The following is a 26,755-nucleotide window of genomic DNA, read 5'->3' on the forward strand; positions in this document are numbered from 1 at the left end:
CTCAGCACCTCGTCCACCCGTGCCTTAAACCCCTCCAGGGAAGGGGACTCAACCCCCTCCCTGGGCAGCCTCTGCCAGTGCCCAGTGACCCTTTCTGTGAAGAATTTTTTCCCAATGTCCAGCCTGAACCTCCCCTGGCGGAGCTTGAGGCCATTCCCTCTCGTCCTGTCCTGTCACTTGGGAGAAGAGCCCAGCTCCCTCCTCTCCACAACCTCCTTTCAGGGAGTTGTAGAGCGCAATGAGGTCTCCCCTCAGCCTCCTCTTCTCCAGGCTAAAACTCCCCCAGTTTCCCACGCCGGGAGCCCCCTGGAAGGCGCTCTGCCCGGGAGCAGAGCCCGGCGGCCCCTCCACCCGCTGCGCCTCGGGGCCCTCCCGCGGCTCGAAGCGGAACTGCAGAGGCGCCGGCGGGCAGGGACCGAGCGGGTCGGACCCTGCAGGGTGTGTAGGGACCGTGACAGCGACGCGGCGGCCGAGGCCGAGCCCGCGGACGCGTCTGACACAGGCACCGCCTGAGGGAGGGTCTCCCATCCAGCCGCCGGCCCCCGCGGGCCCCGCTCGGCTTTGCACCCGCGCTTCCCAACGAGTCTCCCGACCGAGTTCGGCGCCACCGCGGACGCGCATGCGCGGCTCCTCCCGCAATACGCGTGCGCATTGCGGGTACGGTGGCCGCGGGGGGCGCAGGCGCAAGGGCCGAGGGGGAGGGAGGCCGCTCCGCCGCCCGCAGCGTAAACAAGGGGCCGGCGGCGATGAGGAGCCCGCGGGTGCGCGGCGGGGGCCGGGGCTGAGCCGCGACGAGTCTGCCCTGCCCGCCCGAGACGCTTCCCCCCCCCGCCGGACGGGGGTGGCGAGGGCCGTCCCGCCATGAACTTGGCCAGTCAGAGCGGCGACGCCGGCAGCGGCCATCTGCTCTTCGCCAACTTCAACCAGGACAACACGTAAGGGGGGGGCCGGCCTGGGGGCAGCGCGGCCTGAGGGGGAGGCCCTGGCCGGGACTGGCCTGGGGGGAAACTCGGTCTGAGGGGGGGACCCTGGCCTGACCTGGGGTGAAACTCGGTCTGAAGGGGGGGCCCTGGCCTGGCCTGGGGGAGAGACTCGGTCTGAGGGGGGGGCCCTGGCCTGGCCTGGGGGAGAGACTCGGTCTGAGGGGCAGGCCCTGGCCTGGCCTGGGGGAGAGACTCGGTCTGAGGGGCAGGCCCTGGCCTGGCCTGGGGGAGAGACTCGGTCTGAGGGGCAGGCCCTGGCCTGGCCTGGGGGAGAGACTCGGTCTGAGGGGGAGGCTCCGCCTGGCCTGACCTGGGGGAGAAACTCGGTCTGAGGGGAGGGCTCGACCTGGCCTGACCTGGAGGAAAACTTGGTCTGAGGGGGGTGCTTCGCCTGGCCTGGCCTGGGGAAGAGACTCGGTCCTAGGAGGGTGCTCCGCCTGGCCTGGCCTGGGGGAGATACTCGGTCTGAGGGGAAGGCTCCGCCTGGCTTGGCCTGGGGGAGAAACTCGGTCTGAGGGGGGGCCTCCACCTGGCCTGACCTGGAGGAAAGTCCAGCCTGAGTTGGAGGGGCCTGGCCTGGGGGTTCCCATCCTGCCTGAGGAGGGGTTGGCCCTGGTCTTGCCTGGAAAGAAACTGAGCCCAAGGTGGGGCCCAACCTGACTATGGGCCCGGCCTGGTCTGGTCTGAGGTGTGTGTCTTGGGGGGTGGTGGCAGTGACCTGATGGAGGACCCGGTCCGGCCTGAGGTGGGGGGCACGGCTGCAGAGAGGCAACACTTGAGGGGATTGTGGCCAGGGGGTGCTGAGGAGGCCTGGCCTTTGGGGAGCAGGGGGGTGTGGGGGCGTGTTCTCCACCCTGGGGAGCGTGTGTGTCCCCCTCCCTGTCCTGGTGACGTCTCCTCTCGGCCCTACTGCTACTCCTTCCTCTGTCAAGGAGCTTCACCACAGCCTTTGCGGCCACCACCACAAGTTGGGGCCGAGGTCACCCTAGTCACTGCAGCAAGGAGGGATGGAACAAGCTTCCTTCCTCCCCTCCAGTTTGTGGGGGCTGCAGAGTGTGGGGCAGGTCTCATAGGGCCATGCAGCAGAGGGCTAATGGGCTGCTTGAGCTGTGGTTGCAACATGTTGCCTTCTCCCTTCCCCAGGCTGCTGCCCTGGGGAGCTTTTCCTTCTTGTACTTGCGAAGCTTTGCTCACTGTTGCTGTGCAAAAGGTAGGGCTGTTTCTGCCTCTTGATGATGTCTGGCTCTTAGGAGGGCCTGCAATAACACAAAGACCTCAGTCTTCAAGCAGGTGCAAAGACTTCATCCAGAAGCTCATTGTAGCTCTTTCTTTATACAGCGTTTATTTTAATCTGCTTTTTGAAGCAGTGTACCGTGAATTAGAAGTATTTTTATGAGCCTGTGCTTTTTTTTTGTTTTGGAAAAGCAGCCCTTCTCATGTAGTCCTTGAAGTTGGATTTATTCATGTCAGTTCATCCTGCACATGTTGTAAGTTATTTAACCATTGCAGCATGTTTAGATTACATAGTGCATATTAATTTTTGGGGGTGTATTAAAAAGCAGTATTTTTCAACTTAAGAAATAGTTGGAATTAGAACACTAAAGGTTCTTCAGAGAAGGATTTGACTGTCTTAAATACCTAAGAAATGAAACTGAAGGACAATAACCAAAATAACTTGTTCTTGAGAAAGGAGGAGTTTTGTTTTAGGAAGTGAGTAAGAGGAAATGATCTCAGGTTGGCATCACAGAGGACAGTCCACGTGTGTGCTGGTGGTTTTTTCTTTTAACAGCTTGTTTGTTTTGCCAGCAACAATATCTTGTCCTTGCAAGAGAGATCTCTGAATGTCTTCAGCACATACTGTAGCGTATGGGGATTGTGAAGGTGAGATTATTTATGGTGACTGCCCAGACTAAGGAGAGATGTCACATCACAGAAAGAAATACTCTATTTGTTTTTGTAGGTTTTGTTGGGGGTGAAGAGATGAGCAAGTGGAGCTGGATAGACTTGAGACAAGAGACTTAAACAGTAAATAATTTATGATAAATGATGGGGGGTAGCAGTAGTCTTCTGTGTATTTGTAAGTAAATCATTATCTGTATGTTGATTCAAGCCAAGGACTTTTGCAACAGCTTCTCACATTTTTCCATTGAGTACTATATAGAGCTCACGCTGTCATTGTGTGTGTAAAACATGCCTGTGTTTTGCTCAAATACCACCCATTTCTTTCCTATTATTAGATGAAAGAAGTCATAATAACTAAGGAAATCTGTCACCTCTTTCTGTTGCATTTTACAAAGGTGATTATATAAGTTTTTAAGTTAAGTTGTGCTGTCCAACTTGGTGATCCAAAAGCTTCACTATTTCTCCTTCCTTAAGACAACTGCCTGTTTTTAATTGCACCTCAGCCCTGTGGAGAGCTGGATGTTGTTAACAAGATCACTGAGTTGTGACAAATAAACCTTTTTGATCGAGGGAGCTGCAGGCTCTGCAAGACAGAGGTAAAAAGAAAGTGAAAATGCTATAAGCCTATCCAGGTGGTCTTTGGCTTTTACACCTCAAAATCTTCCTTCAAGGAAGAGTAAGGTGTGATTAGTTTGTAACTTTGAGCTTTCGGGGAAAAAATGGGCAAGTGGCTAATGATTTCTTTCTTGCTAATCCACAGGTAGGTATGCTACTACATTACTTTTCCCATTTCATTTTTATAAATATCCAAAAGTATGCCTATAGCTGATTCTTTTAGTCTTCAGTATTCTAATGCCCATTGTGCAAGTAGATTAAAAATAAGGATCTTTTATACAGAGACTTTAGATTAGTTGAATTGTCACCAAAGTTAGCTTGTCGATTTATATTTTTAAGTGATCCAGACATGGCCCATATATCTTTAATTCAACGTCTTGGAATACAAAGTCTTTCTTGTAATCTTGGCATATTTTTGCATTTTCAGATACTATTACAGAAACAACAAAACTTTAAAAAGGCTCCTGTTGGTATTTTTTCGTCTCAAAATTATATGAATAGGATAAAAGGCCGCTTTGAGACAGGTGAGGCAGTTGGATGATGTGGAATAAATATTACTTCTTTCTAGTAGTGTCTCACAAGTAATCTCTCCAAGAAAAGTAGTAAGTATAAAACAATAAGTCTTGAGGGTGTCTTGTGAGCAGCTTCTTACCAAAACATTTGTCTGGTTTGGTAAGTGACCCAAATAACCAAGTTGCATTCTAGTTTTTGCACAACCACTAAATTCTGCTCAATTTAAGTTCCTTATACTAAATTTATTTGTTGCTTGTTTCCTCTCTTCCGTGATCTTTCTTAGTTTCTTACTTGAACAGAGAGACAAGGAGTCATCTCTCTGGGTTTATTAGTGTACTATTCTGGATATTCCCATCATCACCATTTACCAGGTGAGAAAGAGCTGAAAGGAACTTATTAGGAAGGAATTACACTATCCCATGCTGAACCTCAGAAAGGTAACTTATTTTCAGTTTACATTACAAATAACTGGAGTCCTTTTCCAGACAGGCAAGGTAAATGAATGTATGTTCTTTCAGCCAGTATGTGAAAGACAAGCTTTGTTTATGTCTTCCCAGTCAGTAGAGCTCACATCGTATTTAAAGGTGTGTTTGGTAATTAGAATATTTGCTGACAGACAGAACTGGAAAACAAATGACATGGGTGCATTGTTATTACATTTAAAGTTTTTACCTTCATAAGGTGCCAGTTCCACTTGTGCTCTGATGTGTCTTGCTTACCTAGACAGCAGAGCCGGTTGCTTTGTATCCAGAAAAACTGGTACTCATTGATGGTAAAAAAATAGGTGTCAAACTAACTTTTCCAAGGCATTATGAAGGGTTGATAATTAATTACTGCTTCCTGTAGGAAGAAGGTGCGTCTTGTGATGGTTTTTAGTCTGGGAATATTGGGTTGCAGGTAGTTAGAAGCATATTGTCAACATAAAAATTGCTGTTGCTTTTCCCAGTTGTTGGAGTCTGTGGTGACTGAAGCAGATATTGTCTGTCTTGCTTATAGTTATTTTCCCCAGACTTAACTTTATGTTCATGTTCATTCTTGGAAGCTGTAAACGGTGATGTTGTCTCTTGGAAAGTTATCTATGTTACGGCAAGTTTTGTCTTGCCTCTTTATTCCATATTGCCCTAAGCTTTATTTACATGACCGGTTTTTTGAATTGTTGGCTGGCTCTGCCTGAAAGCACTCTGTCTATAATGTAGTAGAAGCAGTTGGTTTGTGGCTTCTCTTTATGTTTTCATTAAGTAAAAACATGCAGAAGGTCACTTTCAGAAGATGTTGGTGTGCTTGTTTGGGCCCTGGCCCTTTTCCCTGGTGAATCAATCATTGCACAGCTTGGCATGACTGGCATTCTCTGATTGAGAGGCAGAAGCTCCAGCTTGCAGATAAAAAGGAGTCAACTGATCAGAATTTGGGTATCCCAGCAGAACCATGCAGCACAAGCTTGTAGATGATCTCAGTGCTAGGTGTGTTTTAGTAGTTGGAATTCTTTAACAACAGATTCTTAGTGAGAAGTACTGCTTAAACGTGAGTGCTGTTGGTGTTACTTCTGGGAGAACTAAAACTAAGGACAGATACATTTATGAAAAATTAAACTCCCCTCGTGTACTCGTACAAGCTTTAAAACCTGTAAGAGGCATCTGTCGTGTAAGTATGTCACTTTTTACCCAAAACATAATTTCAACATTTCAAAGCTTACACGTATCTGTAAAATAGGAAGGGAAAAAAAAAACCCACCCAAAGAACCTGCTTGTGAAATCAACACACTGTAGAGAAGTCTTAGTTGAATTTTTAAAACAAGTGATTAAGAGGCAGCACTATGAAACAAAATAGTTGCTGTAGTTCTGAAAACAGACTCCTGATGAAAGGGCGTAAGCAAGCCTTGCGTTTGGACTTGTAATGCAAACACTAGTCTGTGCCTTATTTGCAAGGCCTTCTTTAGTCTTGGCTTTCATTTGCGTGTGGAGTTGTGTGTGACAGGTATCTGTCCATGTATCTGTTCCTTCTGATTTATTTGGGTAAAAAAGCAGAATTAAATGAATTTCATTCTATGTTCCGAGCAAACACTTTTAGCCCTAAAGTTGTATTAGCATGCTTCATGCTGCAGAAGTTGTGTTGTGATTCCTTTACCATATGATGTTTGGGTCTCTGTAGCAAACTGCTTGTGGTGAGAGGAATAAGGGTTAGATGCTGAGCACTCGCTTCTCTGCATTTCTCCTAGGTTCAGGTGTCATTCACGCATGATCCTTCAGGACAAGAGAGCTCATTATTCCAAGGAGGTTTTAATTCTAAGCCAAAAAAAGGAAGAAAAGAGCAATCAGGTAGTGCTTGTGCTCAGGGAAGATAGCTGACAGAAGCAGTCATATGTAGTGTTACTTGCTGCTGTTGCAGTGGAGACAGATGAGGTGGGCTTGCCAGAAGAACTGTTCTTCAGTGTGTGATAATGTGGACAGACATTTGGCCTGAGAGTAGGGATGTTTACTTGGATTATGAACATTCTGTTGTCCCAGCATGTTGCTGCATGTTAAGTGATGAGCAAGTGTGGTCTTCTTTTGCTGTAGCAGATTTAAGTTTGTGTTGGTTTTCATTTAATATAAGAACAAATCTCCTGTGAACTGTCAAGAGTGTTGCTGATAAATCTGTTGAACATAGGAGTTTTTGTATTCAGCTCCAGTCCAAAATGGTCATTCTTGACCATTCTTTGGAGGCATGTCTGTAAGACGCTGGCTTTGGTTTCAGCAGACATTGGGGGTGGAAGGGAAGAAATAAAGTGTAGTAAGTTTGCTTAGTAATTCTTCTAATTTAATTTCATTTCTTCTTCTGTTCTTATTGTTGCTCCCTCTTCATCATAAGCCTTTGTTCACAGAATGTTTTGTCTTTGGAAATTTACTTTAGTTTTGAAATGAGGTGCAGCATTAGTATAATGAGACTATCGCAACAAAAGTAGATTTAATTAACTGGTTGTTTAAACCAGTAATGACTTCTGGAGTCATGTTTATACTGCAGCTGCAATTGATATTAATCTTTGAGAGAGCTGCCCTTAGTAGGATCTTCCTGATTAATGTAGAATATTTCTGTTTAGTAGTTAAGGTCCTGTATGATACGGGAAAACTGGTTTTCTTCCTTCTGTATGTATATTAAAGAAGCAAAAGAAAACCTGTATGATTCTAGCCTGCCTAAAAAAAAACATCCTTGTCTCTGAAGAGCCAGAGAAATTGAATCAGCTGATTTCCCACTGTAGGTGAGTGCACTTAAAGTGAATGTCAGCATCTTGAAATGAGTGTGTGAAATATCTCATAACACTGCTCGCTTGATGAGGTTAGTTTTAATTATTTACAATAGCTGCTCTTGAAAATACTCCCAAGATTTATGTAGTTTTGCCTCAGGCTACAGTATTATCTTTGAAAAAAAGTGAGTAAACAGTTTCATAAATCACAGCTATATTGGTAATTGTATACTGAGTAGACAAATCTTGATGATGAAATAGCTCCAAGCCTACGATCTAAGGTGTGTAACAGAGGCTACACATAATAGGGCTTAAAAACCCACCTGTGTGTAACGTAATGTTAGAAGAAAAAAGGCAATTTTTTGGGGTATTGATTTTATTTTCAATTTCAGTCTCTCAGCTTTTGAAAATTGGTGATAATAAAGCACAGCACCCACATTGTAAAAGGAGCTTCTGATAAACTGCAGTAGCTTCTCGTTGGCCACTGTCTGTCTGAGCAATAGCTGAATGGCTTATTGATCATATTTCTTCCCCATATGGCTGCACATTTTTTCAGAGGTGAGGTAATTTTGGCTAGATACTTGTTTTGTGGATTTGGCCATTTAGATTGCTATCAGGTGTCTTAAGGGCTTAAGTATAATATCAATGCGGGGGAAGATGGGGGATTTAAATCATTATAATTATGCTGGTATAACTCAGCCTAGCAACTTCTCTTATTACATATAAAACGCCTTTTTCCAATTGTTTCATAAGAAGTAATTTAAGAGTACATTAAAAGCTCACAAAACAAACCCAAACTCTCCAAACCCAAGAATGCTCTTCTAGAAGAGAAACGGGTTGTTTTGCAGTTATGCTTGTGTACTGAAATGGCTTTAATTATACTGACTTGAGCTGTCCTCTGTAAATAAAAGATTTATGACTTCATCACCTTGATCCCGAAAGAAATAACAAAAAGCAGTTGCCATGGATAGAAAGGTCCATTCTGTGCTTTTTAATTTTGGCTTCTGCTCAGTCTAATTACTTTTATCATGTACACAGCTGGCTTTCAGTATTATCTAAAGCTTATTTAGATGAGGTATAGATAGTCGGTAGGATGAGAAAAATGGTCTTGCTTGCTGGTTTCAGTGATACAGCAATATTCTGTATTTAAAGCTGTAAGTACAATACAGGAATCGATTCTGCCTAGTAATGCACTCACAGATAGCTGCTGCTTGGAATTTTCTGTGAGGAAATCATCCTGTCTCTTTTGTAGATACTGCAAGAAGCCTTGTGACCAGTTATTTTTAACTCAGTTGAGTGCCTGTTTACTTTCATGAAATGACAGGTTTAATGTCATTCTTTGTTAAACTTTCGAGGGAAGCATTAGATGATCTAAGAAAAGTCAACTCATTACTTTTTTTTCCAAATTACTATTTAATATTTTTTCACAGAATTTGGATTTTCATTGAGTTGTAAAAAAGTAATTGAGGAAAAACACTGAAGCGTCTTTGGCGACTGACTACCTACAGTCTGCTGAACGTACCGGTTTTGTTTGAGGTAAAATTAAATTCAGTATTTCTAAGGTGACTTAGAGGAGCAGCAACAGAATTGTTTTATAGCTGCTTCTCTGTCTCTAAGCCTGATATGCCTTTTTTAATATCTTTGTTATTGAATCTGGGGAGGCTTAGTTCTCTTTCCTGGATGGTGCATATTTTAATTTGGAGGTTTAGACCTTCTCAAATATAATTTCTTAACTAGACTGTGGCATTTTATATTTTCTTTCTAAGAGAGAAGGTCATACCATCATACAGAAGTTGATAACTTGAGATCTTAATTTCGGAGGGTAAGCCATTTGAGGAATAGTTTTTAATCTTCTGGGTACCTTGAATTTTAAAAAGGGCTCCCTTTGAAGCCATGAGAGAAAAATGCAGAAAGAACAAGAAATCTAGGAATTTGTATTGTATTCTAAATGCTGAGATAATCGCTGGTGCATCTGAATTGGAGAATCATCTGGCTGAGTTCAGAAGGGCATTTTGGCAGGCTGACTGGCAGGGTTGGGTTGGAGCCTTGTATTGAATGACTTGCCGCAGTTTGGCATATTGAAATACGCTTTATTGGGATTTAATTAGTTTTTCTCCATTTGTCTTGGCAGTAAGATTTAAGTGAACTATAAGCATGCTAATACACTTCTACGCAACTATATTTGCTGTTAATTTTCTTTTTCTGTGGCATAAAAGCATCTTCCTCATGGGGAGGGGAAAATAAGAATGCCATTGTCTGCTGCCTTGATGTCTAAAGACCTGCAAGACAAGCCTAAAGGTTTTTCTAGTTTAAAATTTAAGACCTGTCTTTGCTGACTGGAAAAGCAATTAAAAGGTCTGTGAGCTAAGTGTGAAAATTGAGTAATGGAGGAAAAGAAGGGTTTGTAGTCAGGTTTTTTTAATGTTCTGCTATTGTTAAAATCTGTGTAACATCAGTGACCAGCATTTTTAAGAGGGCACCTCTGATCAAAGATTCGGCATGAGTGTTTGTAAGACTGAGACTAACAATGTTCTCTGAGGGTGCTAGAATATCATCAGTAAAACCAGAGAAAATTAGAGTTGGCAGTCTTTAATTCCTTTTTATTTTTTTTTTAATATGAATGCTCTTTTGAGGTGGTTGGGGAACGTTACAGTATAAAGAGCAAAAAATCCCCAGACAATCCCAGTTTAAAAGGTCTTGGAGGTCACCTCTAATGATGAGGCAATGATGTAATTGGTTTGCATTACATTATTCAAGTCATCATCTTTCCTCCACATTCAAGGTTTTAGTTTGTGTGCAGAAATAACTGGTATGAATTGGGCAGCAGGCTTACATTAAGCTCTGAACTGTCATTTCATAAAATGTGAAGCAGGATTCCACACCTGGGTAATTCTGAAGCTCTTTGGCCTTTTCAGAGTTGAGGAGGCTGGCTATGTCTGTTGTGGCTTTTTCAGTCGAAATTTTATAGTTTTTCTTACTAGGCAAGCCCTGCTGGAGTTCTAGAATAGGGGCAGAATCTGCCCAAGGGTAACTCATAGCTGGTTTAGTTTGTTCCTGACTAGCTTATTTCTTTTTCAGATCCCTTGCAGTTGGCAGTAAATCAGGCTACAAATTCTTCTCTCTTTCTTCTGTGGACAAATTAGAGCAGATCTATGAATGCAGTGAGTATCTCCATTTTTTTTTTCTTCCTTTTTATCACCTCAGTTGGTTTAATTTGGAAAGAATGATGTTTCATTTTTTTACAGGTGATTTCAAATTGACGTAGGAGGAACCTTAAATATATGATGAAATATCACAAATAATTGATTGCTGGCAGGGTAAAACTATATATCAGTGTTCTGTCCTTAAATGTAGGTGATACATTGTGAAATTTGGAAGAGCTATGAGAAGAACTCTTTGCTTTTCTAGTTTTATGTCCAATACCCAGGACATGTAGGAGCTGGACAAAAAAGAATTTACTGGTGTGAAAGGGTGAATTTTGGGTCTTTATACTGGCTGTTGGGGCAGACAACCACTAATATATGGTTACCAAATAAAGCCTTGATTATCTTTTTCTTTAATCTTAATATTTGCTGTTAGAAAAATACTTTTTTAGCATGGTAGCTGTAGGGTTACTCACCCAAAAGAGTGAATAATCCAAATTTCCATAATTTCTCAATATCGATCACAGTTAAATAGGATATGAGATGGGGAGAAGTGGTATCCCCTGTTTTGCCAGCAGTTCATTGACTTCCCTTTTTTGAGGTGCTAATAAGTGAGGATAGTCAGGCACAGCATTCATAAACTCCATGTGAACAAAGGTACCAATAGCTGCGATGTCAGCGTTTATAGTACAATCCCAGTGTACCATGCTGCCCAACTGAGTTGTCTTCACACTTCGTTCCTTAAGTGACCTGACTGTGTGGCATCTTAAGTTTGAAAATGGTGTGTGATTCACATCACCTATTATCTGTGGCTGCAGCCTGGTTCTGTATACAGTCAATGGAATGAAGTAATTGTGAGGTTCAAATTGGGTGCCTGTGGTCAGGTTAAATTGTTTCAGCTGTTTCTGACTGTTTGAGTCACAGTCTGGTTGTACTGGTTAATTGGTGACTTGAACTCCATTTTATACCGTTGAGTTTAGGTTCCTGACCTCTATAGTATGCGAGGCGCTTACAGTATCTGGCCCAATCTCCTCCGAGGAGACTCAGTGAAGATGACTCCTGTTACACAAGACGCTGAATAAACAAACTGAACTTTGCAAGACTGCTTCTGCAAGGTAGTCTGTGAACTAAAAAGTACAGACCGGATAAAGTGCCTTGCTCAAAATCTTGCAACAGGCTGATAAAGCAACTGGGATTAGAATTTAGACCTGCTGATTCCAGTCTTGTCTTCAGACCGTTCTGGGATGCCTGTACTGGCTTAATGTCTTTGATGTTGTAAGTCTTTTCTTCCATGAATGTTAAATCCAAATATGTAGAGCACAGAATGTGAGGTAACATTAACTGGAAAATTTGATGGTTTGACCTGAGTAAGCCAGCCTGTCTTGACCTTTGCTCATGGGCCATGCAGTGTCTGCAGAAGATATAAATATTTTATATTAACTGCATACTTTTTGTATGCAATTAAATAGTTTCCCATTTGGGGCTTGCAAACCACACCTGTTTAAAACTTGTTATGGGGGAAGAGGGCTTCCTATGTATTTGGTATCTCCTTCCCACAAGGAAAGGTATCCTGAGGCCTCCCAGACATATGCCTCCTGCCTCACAGTTTAGTTTAAGTGGATCTAAAGACTGTATTGTTTGGAGCAAGCACTTTTAAGGACCCCTCCCTCTCATCTGAGATTGATCTGCCAGTTCTTGTGTAGGTGTCTAAAGTAAACTATAGAATATATCCTAGCCATCTTTGTGTTTGAGAGAAGGAGCGAAGAGAATGGGAGGTTTCTTTGTCTGCCCCTGTTGCTGACTTCTACTGTGACTCGACAAATTGCCTGGCTGCCAGCTGAGTTGACACCCACCCCCCCTCCCTGTAAAACGAAGAATTAGATTGCAGAATGCTTTAAGGCTTAATGAATGCTTATAATGTGGTTCATATTCTTGGATTAAAACTGCAATAAAAGCCCAGCTGATCATAATCTAGCTGGTTCTAACCAGCTCGTCTGTGATACTACACGCTTGTGTTTATGAATCTGTAATCCTGTTACGTATTTGCGTGTTCTTCTTGGGCTGATGGTACTTAAATCATTTTGCATTTGTTCTTCTTGTTGTTCCTACTGTATTTTGAATCTGAGTTTCTGTCAGTGCTCACTCATGTAGAGCAAAGGAGAAAATACAGATGGGGAAAAAACCCTGCAATTAACAGCATTGTTATAGGAATTACCTAGTGCTTCTAAACTCATGATTAATTCAGGTCAGCTGAACGTAGGATGTGCAGCGTAGCCTGGCATGCTGCTGCTCCTCAGGAAGCACGCTTGACTTGGCAGCTGTGAAGAGATTTTATCGCTTTTTCCTGTTAGGGGAAGACAAAGGAATGGAGGTGTAGCTTGTATTTTTCAAGTGAATTTAATTAAAAGCCCATCACAAAGCCTTTCTTTAAAGGTATTGTAGTCAGTCTTTTTATAGTGAGACTGAAGGGTTGTCTATACCTTTTAAGAGTTTTCGTTGTTGAAAGTTCTTTCTTCTGTCTGTGACTGCTTAGTTCTTGATAGTGTTCTTCCCTGTGTGCCTTCCCTGCTGCTGACACTCCCCATCAGTCCAGCCCAGGACAGTGCTTTTTCCATCTGAATCTGCTGCTGTTCCTCTGAAATACCAGTTCCGCCTGCCTGGAAAAGTAAAAAATCCCAGAAGCTCTATGTCTTAACACAGTTGCCTCCGAAGAGGGAGAAAGCTGTGCTCGCCCAGGAGCAGAGCGCCATCAGACTGATGGGTTTTGGGTCTCTCTGTTGGTCTTCTGACCCTTGTTAAAAGGGTGCCATTATTCTGAAGGACTCTAGGCTTAGATGGAAAGCTGATAACCTGTACTACAAAGCAGTTGAGAATCTTTTATGTTATTTGTCTGATTCAAGGAACATGCATCTCTGCAGCTGAAAACCTGTGCATACATTTATTGAAGCACATTTCTGTATTTCTTTTTCATGTGTTGTGTGTGGCGTCAGGAAAATGGATAACAGTTCCTTGAAAACAAAGTCATTGCTGAAATGCATTATCCCAGTTGCAAAAGGAAATTGAGTTTTCAAAGCCTCTATGAGCTGTTCTGTCCTTTCTGGAAAAGTACTGTATTAAATACAAGATTTAGATAGAAGTCAACTATGTTGCATAGAAAACCGAAAATGCTTAGTGTAAACCTGTTCCTTTTCCTTGTGGAGACTGTTTCTCTCATTCTCTCAGAAGAATGTAGACCATTAAATATTTTCTGTTCTTTTTCTTGAAAAAAACTGCCCAGAAAAAGCACTTTCAAAGCAGACATGTCACACAGTGATGACATTGTCGTATGCTGAGAATGCTGGGCAGAACTTTTTTGCAGGGAATTTCTGTCATTGGGGATGAGAACAGTCCCAGTTATTTAGTATGTCTCTTGGCCAAAACAGAAGCCTTCAGAAATAAGCTTTTTCTTTTTTTTTTTTTTACTTGCGGTTTTATGGTTTGGAATGTGTTAAGCATTGAGCTAATCCAGATACTGACTTCTGAAAAGTTTGGTTGTTCCATGGATCAAGGCCAAAGGCCCAAGTTGAATCAAGCCTGTCTTGATTTAGTTCTGTAACGGAAGGACAGATGTAGCCAGGAGCTGCGGGTAAGCTGCAGAGAGTGGTAGAACTGTCTCCAGCTTTCTGATGCTGTGAGAACTATGTCCGTCGTGTCTCTGGGGCTTCTGGAGGGGAGCTTCAGGGGGTGGGAGTGGGAAGCACACATGCCAGGACTTGGACACCTACCAGCATGGTCCAATACTGTAGTATGATGATAGTAATGCTGTTTTATGGCTGTGCATACACGCAGGGCTTTGGTGATGCCTGTACTTTGGGGGATTGTCAGATAAATGTAGAAATAAAAAATAAATATTACTAATAAATGGCTGAAGCAGTCTTAAAACAAATGAGTTTACCAGATTCTTTGAGTACATTAACGTTTCTTTATTCATGAAGATGTGTGGTGACCAAAGCCCCTGGAGTTTCTCCAGGGACCCTTCCATACGTAGTATGGCTTTAAAAATGAAACAAAAACCACACATGCCCTAATAAACTCCAAAACCTTTGCTTGCCTTGCTTCTGCAGAGATAAGAGAAGATTGTAAGAGTCTGGAAATTGACAGTTTGCTTTTTTTTTTTTATCTTCGGGGTTTTGTTCTGTTGGATCTTGGGTGGAGGGGAGTAGACGCTGTGTTCTGAAGCATAAACTGGCATGGCACTGGGGTGGGCAGTCTTTATAAATCAATATTTGTGTGGATTTTCTGCTTTAAAAACCTGCTATGTATTCTACTTTGAGCTGTTGTGGCAGAATGTTTGTGGTGTTAGACTGTATTTTCTTAGACAGTATTTCCTGTTGATGTGCTTCATTCTTCCCTGAAATCTCCCTGGGTTTTTTGCCTTCTTATTGTGGTTCCTCAGCTGACACGGAAGATGTGTGCATTGTGGAGAGGCTGTTCTCCAGTAGTCTGGTGGCCATAGTTAGCCTTAAAGCTCCACGCAAGCTGAAAGTTTGTCACTTTAAGAAGGGGACAGAGATTTGCAACTACAGCTACTCCAACACCATCTTGGCAGTCAAACTCAACAGACAGGTAAGTGGTAATTTTGACTAGGAAAGCATAGGAAGGGGTTGTGGATTTATTCTGGAACTTCCTCTGCTGATTAATGTCTCTTCCTTTGGTGACAGAATTGCTATTTGAAATTAACTTGTACTTTTTCAAATGTAGCTTCTGTATGGTGTCTCAGTACTCCTGTTTGGTCAAATATTTTTTGTTCTGTTTTTATGTATTTGCTTAGCAAAATGCCCCGGCTGAGCTGGGAATCCTTTGAGTAGAAGGTTGGACTAGAGGCCTCCTGAGGTCCCTCCCAGTTTGAATCATTCATTCTGTGATCCTAAATGTATGCAAAACTGACAGTTTCTTTCCAGGCCTAAACCTAGAGCTGTTATCTATTAACTTTTTATAGTTTTAAATACAGTATTAAAAAAAAAAATCGCTGAACTGTGGCTTGCTGTCTTACTAAATCATTTGCAGGCTATTCTGGAAGTAGATTTCTCTTTTCAACCAGTTCATCCAAAGCAGAGAGAACGTAATCTGAAGAAAAAAAATCTTGGTGCCCATCCCTACCTGCAAAATCAGGTTTTGGGAGGATGGGATTTCTGTTTAAAATCATAAGGGAATAGATCATAAAATCATAAGCTAATAGATCTCTGATATATAGAGGTGTAGCATTAAATGAGTTACTTCTTGTTAGTCATCCAGATATAGTCTAGAAAAGTGTAAATGAGCTGTTGAAGAACGTAAAAGTTTTTTTTTAAAAAAAAGCCTCTCACAAATGGTTAATAAGCTCCATAAGTGGTTAAAAATTTCTTGCATGTTTTTTCTGTTTTGCTAAAGCAGAAAATTGTTTCCACATGTGAATTGGCCTTTAAAGGGGAGGAAATGCATATGTAAGGGCAGGTACAGAGTAAGAATTAAGTAGCTTTAAATGAAAGTTTCTGGATTGCTGAGTTAAACTAGTAATGTAAATAATTTTCATTTAAATCAATTTACACTAGTGTGTTTGAAAGAAGTCAAGCGCACTGGTCAGTTCATGTGATCGAGTGTAGTGTTGCACTGTTGAGGCCTCGTCAAGAGGGTGTAACTTGTGTATCTTCTGTCAGACTCTTATTTCTTCCCATCAGGTGGATAACGACCTTTTCTCTATTGGAAGGTAGCTACTGCATTGTGGATACATTTTTATTTTTTTTTTAGAATTGTTAAATTAATATAGACTCCAGTTTGATATCAGCATTTCATCCTCTTTCCCATATCTAGAGGCTGATAGTATGTCTGGAAGAGTCTCTTTACATACACAACATACGAGACATGAAGGTATTGCACACAATCAGGGAGACGCCTCCCAATCCTGCAGGTATGTTGACAGGAGTTAGCATAACTCTGAAAAGTGCATTCTGTGTCAACATATGACATTTCCTACAGGAACTGTTGCAGTGTTAATTCCATTCTCAAATAAAAGTAACAACCAAATATATGCAATTTTTGTCATAAAGCCTACCCATTTAATCCAGGTGGGGTTTTTGAGGGCAAATAGACTCTACCTTAAGCGGCATCTTACCAGTATTTTAGTCTCCCAGAGTGCATGTGTTGAAATGTTAGGAAGTAGTAGTAGAGTGACAAATTTGATTTTGCCAGCGCTTGGTATAGATAAAGGCTTTGTCAGGTTAGTGCTTTAGGAGTCATGGCAGACGTGGGAAATTCTACTGCTTAATCAGTTGTTGTAGCTCTATTGGAATTCTTCCTTTTCTACTTTATGTTAAACTTTAATTTATGTTAAATAGTTGAGTAGGTTATAGGTTAACGCTGAGATTACTCATCTTTACTCTGTTTCTGTTGATACATGTGAGGATAGTTCCAGTTATCTTTTGTAATATTTTGATCGGAACGTGCCTCTTCCGAACTCTGTTTCTGTATCCCTTTTAGGGTTGTGTGCTTTATCAATAAACAATGATAATTGCTACCTGGCCTATCCAGGAAGTGCAACTATTGGAGAAGTACAAGTCTTTGATACCATCAATCTGGTGAGGATCTTCATGAATGTTGTTTCTGCTTCTAAAGATGCATTTTTTTGAAATTATTTAACTTGCTCAGACAGGAATTACTGGGCGCTGCTAACTAATGCGAATCTGTGTGTCTCTTAGAGTCAGGCTTCACAGAACGTCAGCAAAGAAAATGCAGACACTAATATTAGATTTGATAAGTAGAGTTGTGCAAATGGGTGGAGCAGAGTAATTTCTATTTGAACTGTCTTTTAAGTGCCCTTCTACTGCTTGTACTCTTGATGCACGTGCTTCAGTGATAATTTTATGTACTTAGCAGTTACTAAAACAAATATTGAAGCTTTGTACATAAAATAAGACCCATATTTTCCTTGAGTGCTCTTAAATATGCAGTTTTAAGCTGCAGACATGTAGCTTTTAACCTGTACTGTACTAAGGTTCTGTTTTATTGATTCACTCCTGCAGAGAGCTGCTAATATGATCCCAGCTCATGATAGTCCCTTGGCTGCTTTGGCATTTGACGCAAGTGGTACTAAACTTGCCACTGCATCAGAAAAGGTAAGGTGGCTTTTTATTGACTTGTCGGCACTGATAAAAATTTAATTTGATTCAAAGCATTTTAAGTAAGCTTAAGCATACACAAGTCCTTGCACAAGTGCCAAAAAAGAAGGCTTACGGTTATAATGGCAAATCTAAGTTAAGAACTGTTAATGATATCTCACACAATTTCTGTGCTGTGCAGCGTTGGATAATAAGGTTATTTACAGCCAGATTAAAATGTATTTCTTTAATCAGGGCAATCCTCTAAGTGTTTCTCCCTTTAATGCAGGATACTTATTAGTTGTCTTGTTTTGATGCTGTCTTCCTAATGAAAACAAGACAGCTGAAGTCAGAGTAAAGGGAGGTATCTCTAATCTTGGGCACGTGATGACAAATTGTCAGTCTGAGTTATAAATTAGCAAGTTGGAAGCCTCTTCTCTTTGGATAATAAGCTTAGACTATAAAGGTGTAACTGATGGCATCTGATAAAGGCACAAAAGACATCCAGGTGACTGTACTTGGGGTACTTGTCTAGTGTGGTCATTTTCATGAACAAATATGACAAAGAGCTGTTCTTGATGCATAGCTTGTTCTCTGCATAAGTGGCTCCCACCTCTTGTTGTTTCTCTGCTCTTCAAACACATCCTACGATCAAGCTCCATAAAAATTTCATGCTAGTATGTGGTGTGCATCCACAGCAATAAGTTAACAGCAAAATGGTTTGCTGCTTATAGTTGTACTCTGCTCACTAGAGCTAATACGCAGTGAGTGAGCTTGAAATGAGAAATGTTGGATTTTTTTTGTCTTTGCAGGGGACAGTAATAAGGGTGTTTTCCATTCCAGAGGGACAAAAACTCTTTGAATTCCGAAGGGGAGTGAAGAGGTAATGTTCAGCTGGGCTAATTATCTGAAAGTTATTCCTTAGAGTAGATTTCCAGTATGTTCTGCAATTGAGTCAGCATTCTGATTTTTCCCTTTGTCTTCATTCATCCCTGCCTCTGCTTATAAGAGCTTCAGCTTGAACATCTTCCAATTCACTCTTCTGGACTTGACTATTCTACAAATCAGTCCTGTCAGAATTGTACTCTCTCTTGCCTTTTAAAAATTTATTGGTGAGGGAACTTGTTTTAAGTGGGTCACCTTTGTAAGATAGATTGTATTCTTACGGCAATTGGAAGCAGTACATCCTAATACTCTTGCACTCCTCTAAATCCTCCTAGTGCTGTGATCATTGATGGCTATTGTGAAACAGTACTGTGATTTGTGGTAGTAGCAGCTCTGTAGTTCTACTGTACTTTATACAGAGACAAGACTGAGTTCAGGTTGTTGCTAATCAACCCCCATATCTGGTATACATCAGAGTTGAACATCATTAATGGAGATCCTACTCTTGAGGTGCTTTAAGAAGATATCAGAGAATTCCTAATGCTTACTATGGAAATGTTCTTTTTTTTTTTTTTCTTATTTGCAAAGCAGTGGTGACTGAGAAATCTGCTTAATTACTAATTAAGCCAAATACTTTGGCTTATAAGTCACCTGCAATCAGTGACAGGAGAAGAGCAGCAGGTGAGTCTACCATGCAGCCACATTTCCTCCCGGCTCTCACATTACAGCTTGTGTGAACATTATGGAGCTCCATAGTGATGAATGTGCAGAAAGGCTTCAACCTACCAAAATGGAGAAGTAATATCCCCTGAATAGTCAGTTCCCATGAGTTAGTTAAGACTAGCTTTCTTCTTGCAACAATTGGTACAGTACTAGAATGTCAAAAATAGTGCTTCATTATTTGTCCTTTATTTTCTCCCCACCCCCTAGGTGTGTGAGCATCTGTTCACTGGCTTTCAGCATGGATGGCATGTTTCTGTCTGCATCCAGTAACACAGAGACGGTGCATATCTTCAAACTTGAGACTGTGAAAGAAAAGTATGTTTCAAAAGTGCCTTAGAATTTTTTTAATTTTTTTTTTTTTTTGGAAAAGGCTTTAAAATCAATTATACTCAACATACGAGTTCTTCAAAGCATGGACAGTCTTCTTTTGAACACTTCTATAAAGTAAGGGGCATAAGAAGTCATTTATGAATCAGCAACTGCAGCTGAGCTGTATGCTGTTCTTCAGCAGAAATATTTTTTCTATTTGCCAGAAGAGAAATTTGCCATTGTTGGCAGAAGCATATGGAGTAGTTTAACGTTTTCAGTTGTGTTTCACCTCTTGTGACACCCATATGGGAAGAGCTGTCTTAGTAATGCCTTCCAGATGCTTATAGGGCTTTAAAAGGCCAGAGATAATGAAATAAGAATATTTGAGAGAGCAGTCTTGCACTTCTGTGGAAGTTGTTGGAAACAATGATTTGCTTAGTGATAAACAGGTGACTAAAATCTTGAAGTGTAGTGCTTTCCAGTAGATCTTGCTCTTGTATAATGAACCTTATGAAATGTAGTTTTATAAGCAGAAGTATCGGTTTACAATCAAACATGCTTAAATAACATGCTGAGGGTACTCTACCACACACTGTACCCTGTAGCCTAAATGCAGTGTATTAGAGTTCACAAGGGTGTTAATTTGTGAAGAGAAACAAATAGCTGCTTAATATCTTTAAAAATACATGTTCCAAAGTATTTACGCACCTTTCTAATGTGAAAGCAAAGTTGGTCAATTTTTTAACTTCTGACTTGCAGACCTCAGGAAGAGCCTACAACCTGGACAGGTTATTTTGGAAGAGTGCTGATGGCCTCAACAAACTATCTGCCCTCTCAAGTAACAGAAATGTTCAACCAGGGTAGAGCCTTTGCTACAGTCCGCCTGCCGTTCTGTGGGCACAAAAACATCTGTGCACTTGCCACGTGAGTAAAGAAATTGAGCCTGCACTCGCCACCCTGCTGGGTTGCCACGCTGCACTATGGAAAGACTGACACTGTAGAATGTAACTTCATCTCCAGCAAAGTAGGGAGCACGCAGGGTGGTGGATCCCCTGTAATCATTGCAAAGCCTCTTCCAGTTAAAAAGCTATGTGTTAGAGCTAACACCTCACAGTCCTGTGAGGAAAGGAGGGAAAAGCATAATATTTGGGTGAGAATAGGCTATTTCTAAGTGTTGCTTAAAGATATCATTTAATTTTGAAAGAACGATGTGGCGAAAAGGCACATGGGCTGGTGGTGTTTGCTTCCATTAGTGTTAGGAGGAGTGATACTGTATGGTGTGTTAGTGACTTTCAGAGTTGGGCAATTCTGGTTTTGAAAGCAAGTTAATGTTACTCTTCTCCCTAAAATAGCATAGAGTTCGTTAAAGTTAATTTTGAGGACTAAATCTAGTCTTTATGCTGTCTTCACCAAAGGCAGGTCCCATTTGGTGCAGCCACCAAGGCAATAAGCTGAGCAGTAGTAAACTTATTTTGTGGGAGTTTTATGTATAGTTTTTAGGCTAAATTGACCTTCATGTCTCTACTGTCACTCCTCTCATCTCAAAGCACCCTTTAAACAGTAATTAAGCCTTTTAACATTTCTGAATTAAGTAAATACTTCCTGATGGAATATTTGTCTCTGGAGCTGCATAAAACTTGATAACGGGAAGGTAACTTCTGAATCTGTTTTACAGGGTTATACATAAGTTGCTTGATCCCTGTGGTATCCCCCTAGCTCCAAAGTGTGACTATGCCTTACTATTTTTACACGCAATTCTTTCCTGGGTGTTCTGTGTAAATGTTAAGTGTTCCTTGTCTACAAGCAACAGCGTAGAAAAAATGGCTTAAAATCATGGAAGGAGAGGAGGGTGTACTTCCTTAAGTTCTCATTACCTTTCTAGAATCCAGAAGATCCCTCGATTATTGGTGGGAGCTGCTGATGGGTACCTCTACATGTACAACCTAGACCCCCAAGAAGGAGGAGAATGCACACTAATGAAGCAGCACAAGTAAGTCCACGTTAGTTGAACTCTTGTATCACATTTCCTCACAAAATCCAGTTTGTTCTTAAACTCAGTTCTGTTCTGCAAAAGTCTGACTTGGAATTACTCACTTCTTTAATTTCCAGACTGATGACATGACCAAGTAGCTTCAGAACTCCCCCCTCATATTTTCTTTCCTAGCATCTTCTACACTAAGCACTGCTTTTCCAGTGGAAACTTAACACCATCAAGTTGCAGTGAAGGATCAATCGCTGTTAGCTGTATGATCCTGTTTCCTCTTACTTGGCAGTTTGAGTTGAGTTCCTTAATAGTAATTTAATGTCTGACACCATCCTCTTCATCAATAAATGAAGCAGTTACAGACATGAGAGAAAGATGTTACTCAGACTTTACAGAGGAGGAATCTGGCCTATAAGTTTATTTGTGTTTTCTCTACTGGTGTCCTTACTGAAGTTCCTTGCATATAGGCCAGTCAACTAACGTTCTGTAGCAGTGCTTTGTTGTTTTTCAAAGGATTTTGGCAGGAATAGCTAGGGTAACGTACTCAGATTACTTATGTGATCAGTCATAGATTTAAATCCAATAACTCACAATGATAATTCAGGTTTGCAGTTTTGGTCAATCTATAATACTAGTCAAAAACCCGAACATTTTAAGGTATGACCTATAGTTTCAGTTGTGGATGAAGTGATACCTCATAGAGGGAAGTTTTTATTGAGTTCTAATTTCTGAAATGCTCTAGTGCCTTCACTAGAGGGTTTTCTAGTATATGTATGAAGAAATCCCTTTTGCTGTGGACAGAGCTGGAGACAGTCTAACACTGCTGATTGGAATGGTTACTATTATTTTTTTTAATCACACTCTTCTTTTGAGTCTTTTCTCCTAGCATCAGCTGCTAGGTTTTAGACCCAGATGCTGTGTCAGAGGCAAGCATGTCCCTGATGTCTTCAGTGTTAAGTACGAAGTACTGTAATATGCCTTCTTGACGGTCCTCTGGAATGGAGGGACCAGGTTCCTCCTTTGGCATCTGTATATGTATTACTCTTGCACATCTCACGAGATATTCCTCTGTAACTGTCAACTAAATCTGTACTATGCCCAGGTAGATCACCTCTCCAGTTAATCTCTCTTTGATTGGTAGGCTTGATGGCAGCATGGAGCCAGGCAACGAGATTCTAGAGTCTGCATCCCATGACCGGCCGTTGGTAGCGCAGACGTACAGTACCGCTGTGACTAAAGGTACATATGTGCCTTCCTCACCCACAAGGCATGGTAAGGAGAAGGCTGGAAAAGGGGCAGAGCGCACCTCTGCCTATTGCTTCTTTCTAGATGGCTGCATGAGCTCGTCTACTTCAACGCTGAGCTTTTCCTAACTGCGGGTGTGATGTGGAGCATTGGTGAGCAGTAGCAAAGAGCCCCTGTGATGTACAGTAGCTTCCTGTAGATAGATCACCCATCTTTGCTACTTTCTGGATAGAACTTTGTCTCAAATTGTGATTGGTTACTGTAGTGATAGTTGCAGTGCTTGCCAAATGGTTCTTGAGATGCTTTAATGGAATTATTTCATACAGGAGTTCTGCACCCAGACCTTGTGCAAAGCATCTGAATTATAGCCCCCTCCTCATTTTTTAACGAGGTGAATAAATGCCCTTTTCATTCCTTTATGGGAACAGTGACCTTTTAGCCTGATTCACTCTTCTGTTAAATCGAGAGGCCGAGAACTTGGTTAATGCTGCAGCTCTCTAAGTCAGTGGAGCTTTTCCCATCTTTGTATGGCCCTCGGGTTAGTGCCTCTGCAGAGGAAGGACAGTCGGCACCTATAGCATCAGAACTGCAGTTGCAGCCATAATGCATGAGCGGAGAGGAAGAAAGGCATCAGCCTGCCCAGAGCATCAGTACATGTTGCACACAAACAGAGGAGTTTAATTTTGATCATAAGCAGCTCTTGGCTGGGAGAAACGTGGTCATAATTAAAACAAACATAGGGTGGCAGTGAAACCATTGCACATAATCTCTAGTGCTTCAGCTCTAACCAGTCACTTTAGATCCAAGCCTTATTTTGTGCGGCCGACCACCCCAACAATTTGTTCTTTTCTCTCCAGCCTATACGGATGACCTGGGTGCCGTGGGTGGAGCTTGCCTGGAAGACGAAACCAACTCACTCAGATTGGATGAAGACAGTGAGCATCCTCCCATGATCCTTCGGACAGACTAAACTTTGACCTGTGAACTCACTCCTGAAGCAGAGAACACTGGCTTGATGTTTCTTGAGGAATCTCGTGTTATGCTGCTATGAACTGTGACATGAGTTGGGAGAGAGGATGACAGACTCTTACAGTTTTAAGTTGTAGCTGTAGTTCTAATTCTATACAATTGGAAAAATATATGGTTTTCAATTCAGTGGCTTTTAATCTTGCTTATCTATTTTAGCTGTGTTTATTTTTTTGTTGCCAAAACCTGCTGTTTGTGCAGCCCTCGGAGCCTACTAGCTTTGCATGCGTTCATGTGCCAAGCAAGCGTAAGAGGGGGGAGAGAGAAGCCACTTTATAACAAACTCAAGTTTGTATTTTTTTTATATATGTATATAATATTTAGCTTATATAAGGAAGGAGCAGAGAAGTGGTTCTGGAAGCTGAGACTGGTTCTGCACTGACAAAGGTCCAAATGGTTTCCTGAGCATGGGCTTGCAGGCATACCTAGTGACTGACATGCAACCTTTCAAATGCAATCGCCTATTTTTGGGTTCTCCCTTCCATTTCCTGGACCATTTTGTTAATTAAAATTCCTTCTGAATGTTGTGTATTTGTGGGACTGTTCTGTTTGCTGAGATGGAAAACTGGAAGTGTTTCCCTGTGTAATGATATATAGAACTTAGAAAGTGCCTTCACAAGGAAGAAAGGAGTTGCTGCAGGAAGAAAGCTAGAATGAAGGAATTGCTAGAGACTGGTTTTTACACCTTTAGTACTTGGTCTACTTATCTGTAGCCCATAGTGGCTGACAAGCTTTCGGGTTTTTTAGAGAAGACTTGGAATGCACTTTCTTTCTCTCCTATAGATTGTCCTGTTTGCTTGGCAGAGTAGCAATAACCTTTTTTATACTTTTTTTTATTTAAAAAAAAAAAATTATCCAAAGCAAGGATTCTGTCAGAATGGATGAAAGTCCTTGTAAAGTGTGGCAGCCCCACTCTTAACAGCTTTAAGGTTTTCAGCTGGAAGGCATTGCTCTTGGTTCTTGCCTCTTGACAGGCTGGAGCTGAGTGTACTGCTCTGGCAGTGAAGGTTCATGTTTTTTTCCAGATACTGATGTAAATATGAATGATTTTGAAATATTAATTTTCTTGATAACAATGCTTTTTTCTTTTATTTGTATTTTTTATTTTCCCTTTCATCAGAGTACCTCTTGTGACCCACTCTAAGGACTGGTTGTCTCTTTGGCAGTTTTGGAATAAATCCATACCTGCCCTGACCCTGGCTAGGGCTTTCCAAGGCTGAGCAGTGCTGCAGACTATATTTAGGGTTGTAACGTGCCTTCTCTTAAGTCTTAGATAACAGTGAGCGTTAGCGAAGTACTTGGTGCGTGTTACTTTTCTTTGCCAAAATGAGCCTGCTTTGCCTTTTGTGGATCATTGTGGGTTGCTTCCTTTTCCTCTACTGACTGCAAAGAAATGAAAATAAAAAGACAGGGAAAATGTAGATCTCAGGAGGAGGACAGTGATGGAGCACTCCAGCTACGCGTGAGCTGCCTGCCACAGCTAGACAGTGATGTGCCTTTAGGATTTGGTACTGTTAGAGTCCTCTCTCGGGCAAGAGCAGGCAGTGGTCTTTGTCCCCAAAGTCCTGTGTGGGCTTCCTCTGAAAGCGTGGAAGATGGTGGTTTTCCTGCCAAGAAAGCTGCTTGTATCAGTGAGGCTGCTGTTAGTCCATGTTAAGTGAAAGATGCTCTTAAATGAGCACATGTGGTAGAGAAGGGATCGGGCTTGTTTATTCACTGGAAGCCCTTGTCTGTCCTAAGTAGCTGGCTGGAGTGCCTTAAGGTGTCCTCTGCAGAACCCAGTACATTCAAAGCAAACCACTGAGCCATGCTGAAATCTCACATAGCCTCTTGACTTTAGGCTGTGGCTGACAACTAAATTCCATGGCCTGGAGTGAACCCTTTTTCTTGCTGCAAGTGCTGTCGGCTTTGCTGTGGAGCTCGTAACTGCGGAGTAAAATACAAGTTTGGAAGTAACCACAAGGTCAGTGAGGTTTGACAAACTCAACCACCCAAGAGCTGTCAGATGTCTGCTTGTTCCAGAGTAAAGTTAGTGACATTCCTGATAACATACTTGGAGACTTGGCATAGGCTCCACAAGCAGAGTTAGCAGCAAACATGCCTAAGCAACACAGGTTTGCTAAGCACACAAGTTTTACAACTCGAGCGTAACAAAGACAGTCTTACATAGCAAGATATACCCCTTCGTGTAATTACTGCTAAAAACTGAGAACGTGTGTCATACTAAGTTTACCCCCTTCTTAGCTTTCACGCCTTATGTTCCACAGGCAAGTTGAAGATCCCACATTCAGTGTTTTGTGTCTTCCACGTGCTGTAGTATGCGTCTGCACCTGAGCTGCACGTTGCTCAACTGATATGCCCTGCTTGGTTTACTCTTCTAAGTAGGAGCTGGAAGCCAGTTGAAGTAGTCATCTATCTTTTGGTTGTTGTTGTAACTGGAGAAAAAAAAAAATCTTTAGAGAGAGAAAATACTACTATAAAAATACTATTTAAAAATACTTAATGACCAGGATGGAGTTGATAGGGTGGGGCAGGTGGTTTCATGTAAGAGTGGTTGTCTTAAGTTCATTGCATGAGGATAGAAAGTTTTCCTCAGATAAAATGTGACTAATACCGTTTCCTTCTGATGGCCTTAGGCTCTCAGTAACCACCCTGTTGTGGTGTGCTACCAAAGTTAGAAGCCTTTCAGGCTGGGGTTTCATCCCTGTGACACAAAGATGTTTTCTTTTGGTTTTTTGTTTTGTTTTTTTTTAAAAAAAAAACAGAAATGCTGTTTGCAGCTGCATCCTCACCTGTATATGGGGCACATGATCGCACTTCTGGGCTCTGTGGATCAGGTAATGTCTAAAGATTTCTATCCTGATTGTCTCCCAGGCCTGGATTCCCCAGCGTAAGCCAAGGAGGCTCTAACCCTGTGCTGTAGCTGTGGGCTTAGGGTCCTACAATGTGGGAGCAACTGTCCAGCCCCTCTCATTTTAGACAGGCCTTCTGTGGAAGGACAGCAATTGTTCTGTGACTGTGTCTCACTCTAGATACGGACTGTGCTGCTTGATGGCTTTTTAACTCTGTAGAGGGTCGGGGGCAGAGGGAGACAC

At 41.9% G+C, this 26,755-nt stretch overlaps 1 protein-coding gene across 2 annotated transcripts; it reads left to right on the forward strand.

The window, feature by feature from the left end:
* The first annotated feature begins 688 nt into the window (after positions 1-688).
* Positions 689-26,406, forward strand: WIPI2 (WD repeat domain, phosphoinositide interacting 2). Of its 2 annotated transcripts, none has more exons than XM_069870409.1 (12): positions 689-935; positions 10,312-10,394; positions 14,812-14,981; positions 16,206-16,302; positions 16,872-16,969; positions 17,414-17,506; positions 18,301-18,371; positions 19,304-19,411; positions 20,165-20,329; positions 21,288-21,395; positions 22,531-22,661; positions 23,492-26,406. In XM_069870409.1, the coding sequence occupies exons 1-12, from the start codon at positions 862-864 to the stop codon at positions 23,602-23,604; spliced, it is 1,311 nt and encodes a 436-aa protein (XP_069726510.1). In that variant the 5' UTR covers positions 689-861; the 3' UTR covers positions 23,605-26,406. The 2 variants fall into 2 exon arrangements, with proteins under 2 accessions (XP_069726510.1, XP_069726511.1); XM_069870410.1 differs by having other exon boundaries at positions 22,531-22,628.
* The last annotated feature ends 349 nt before the right edge of the window (positions 26,407-26,755 follow it).

Source organism: Phaenicophaeus curvirostris, chromosome 16, assembly GCF_032191515.1.
Source record: "Phaenicophaeus curvirostris isolate KB17595 chromosome 16, BPBGC_Pcur_1.0, whole genome shotgun sequence".
Classification (NCBI taxonomy): Eukaryota; Metazoa; Chordata; class Aves; order Cuculiformes; family Cuculidae; genus Phaenicophaeus; species Phaenicophaeus curvirostris.

What these genes read in the sequence shown, in the direction of transcription:
- WIPI2 (XM_069870409.1), top strand. Translation starts at nt 862, where the DNA reads ATGAACTTGGCCAGTCAGAGCGGCGACGCCGGCAGCGGCCATCTGCTC. An exon ending in CAGTCAAACTCAACAGACAG is followed by an intron (nt 14,982 to 16,205) that starts GTAAGTGGTAAT and finishes TCCCATATCTAG; the next exon opens with AGGCTGATAGTATGTCTGGA. An exon ending in ACACTAATGAAGCAGCACAA is followed by an intron (nt 21,396 to 22,530) that starts GTAAGTCCACGT and finishes TTTGATTGGTAG; the next exon opens with GCTTGATGGCAGCATGGAGC.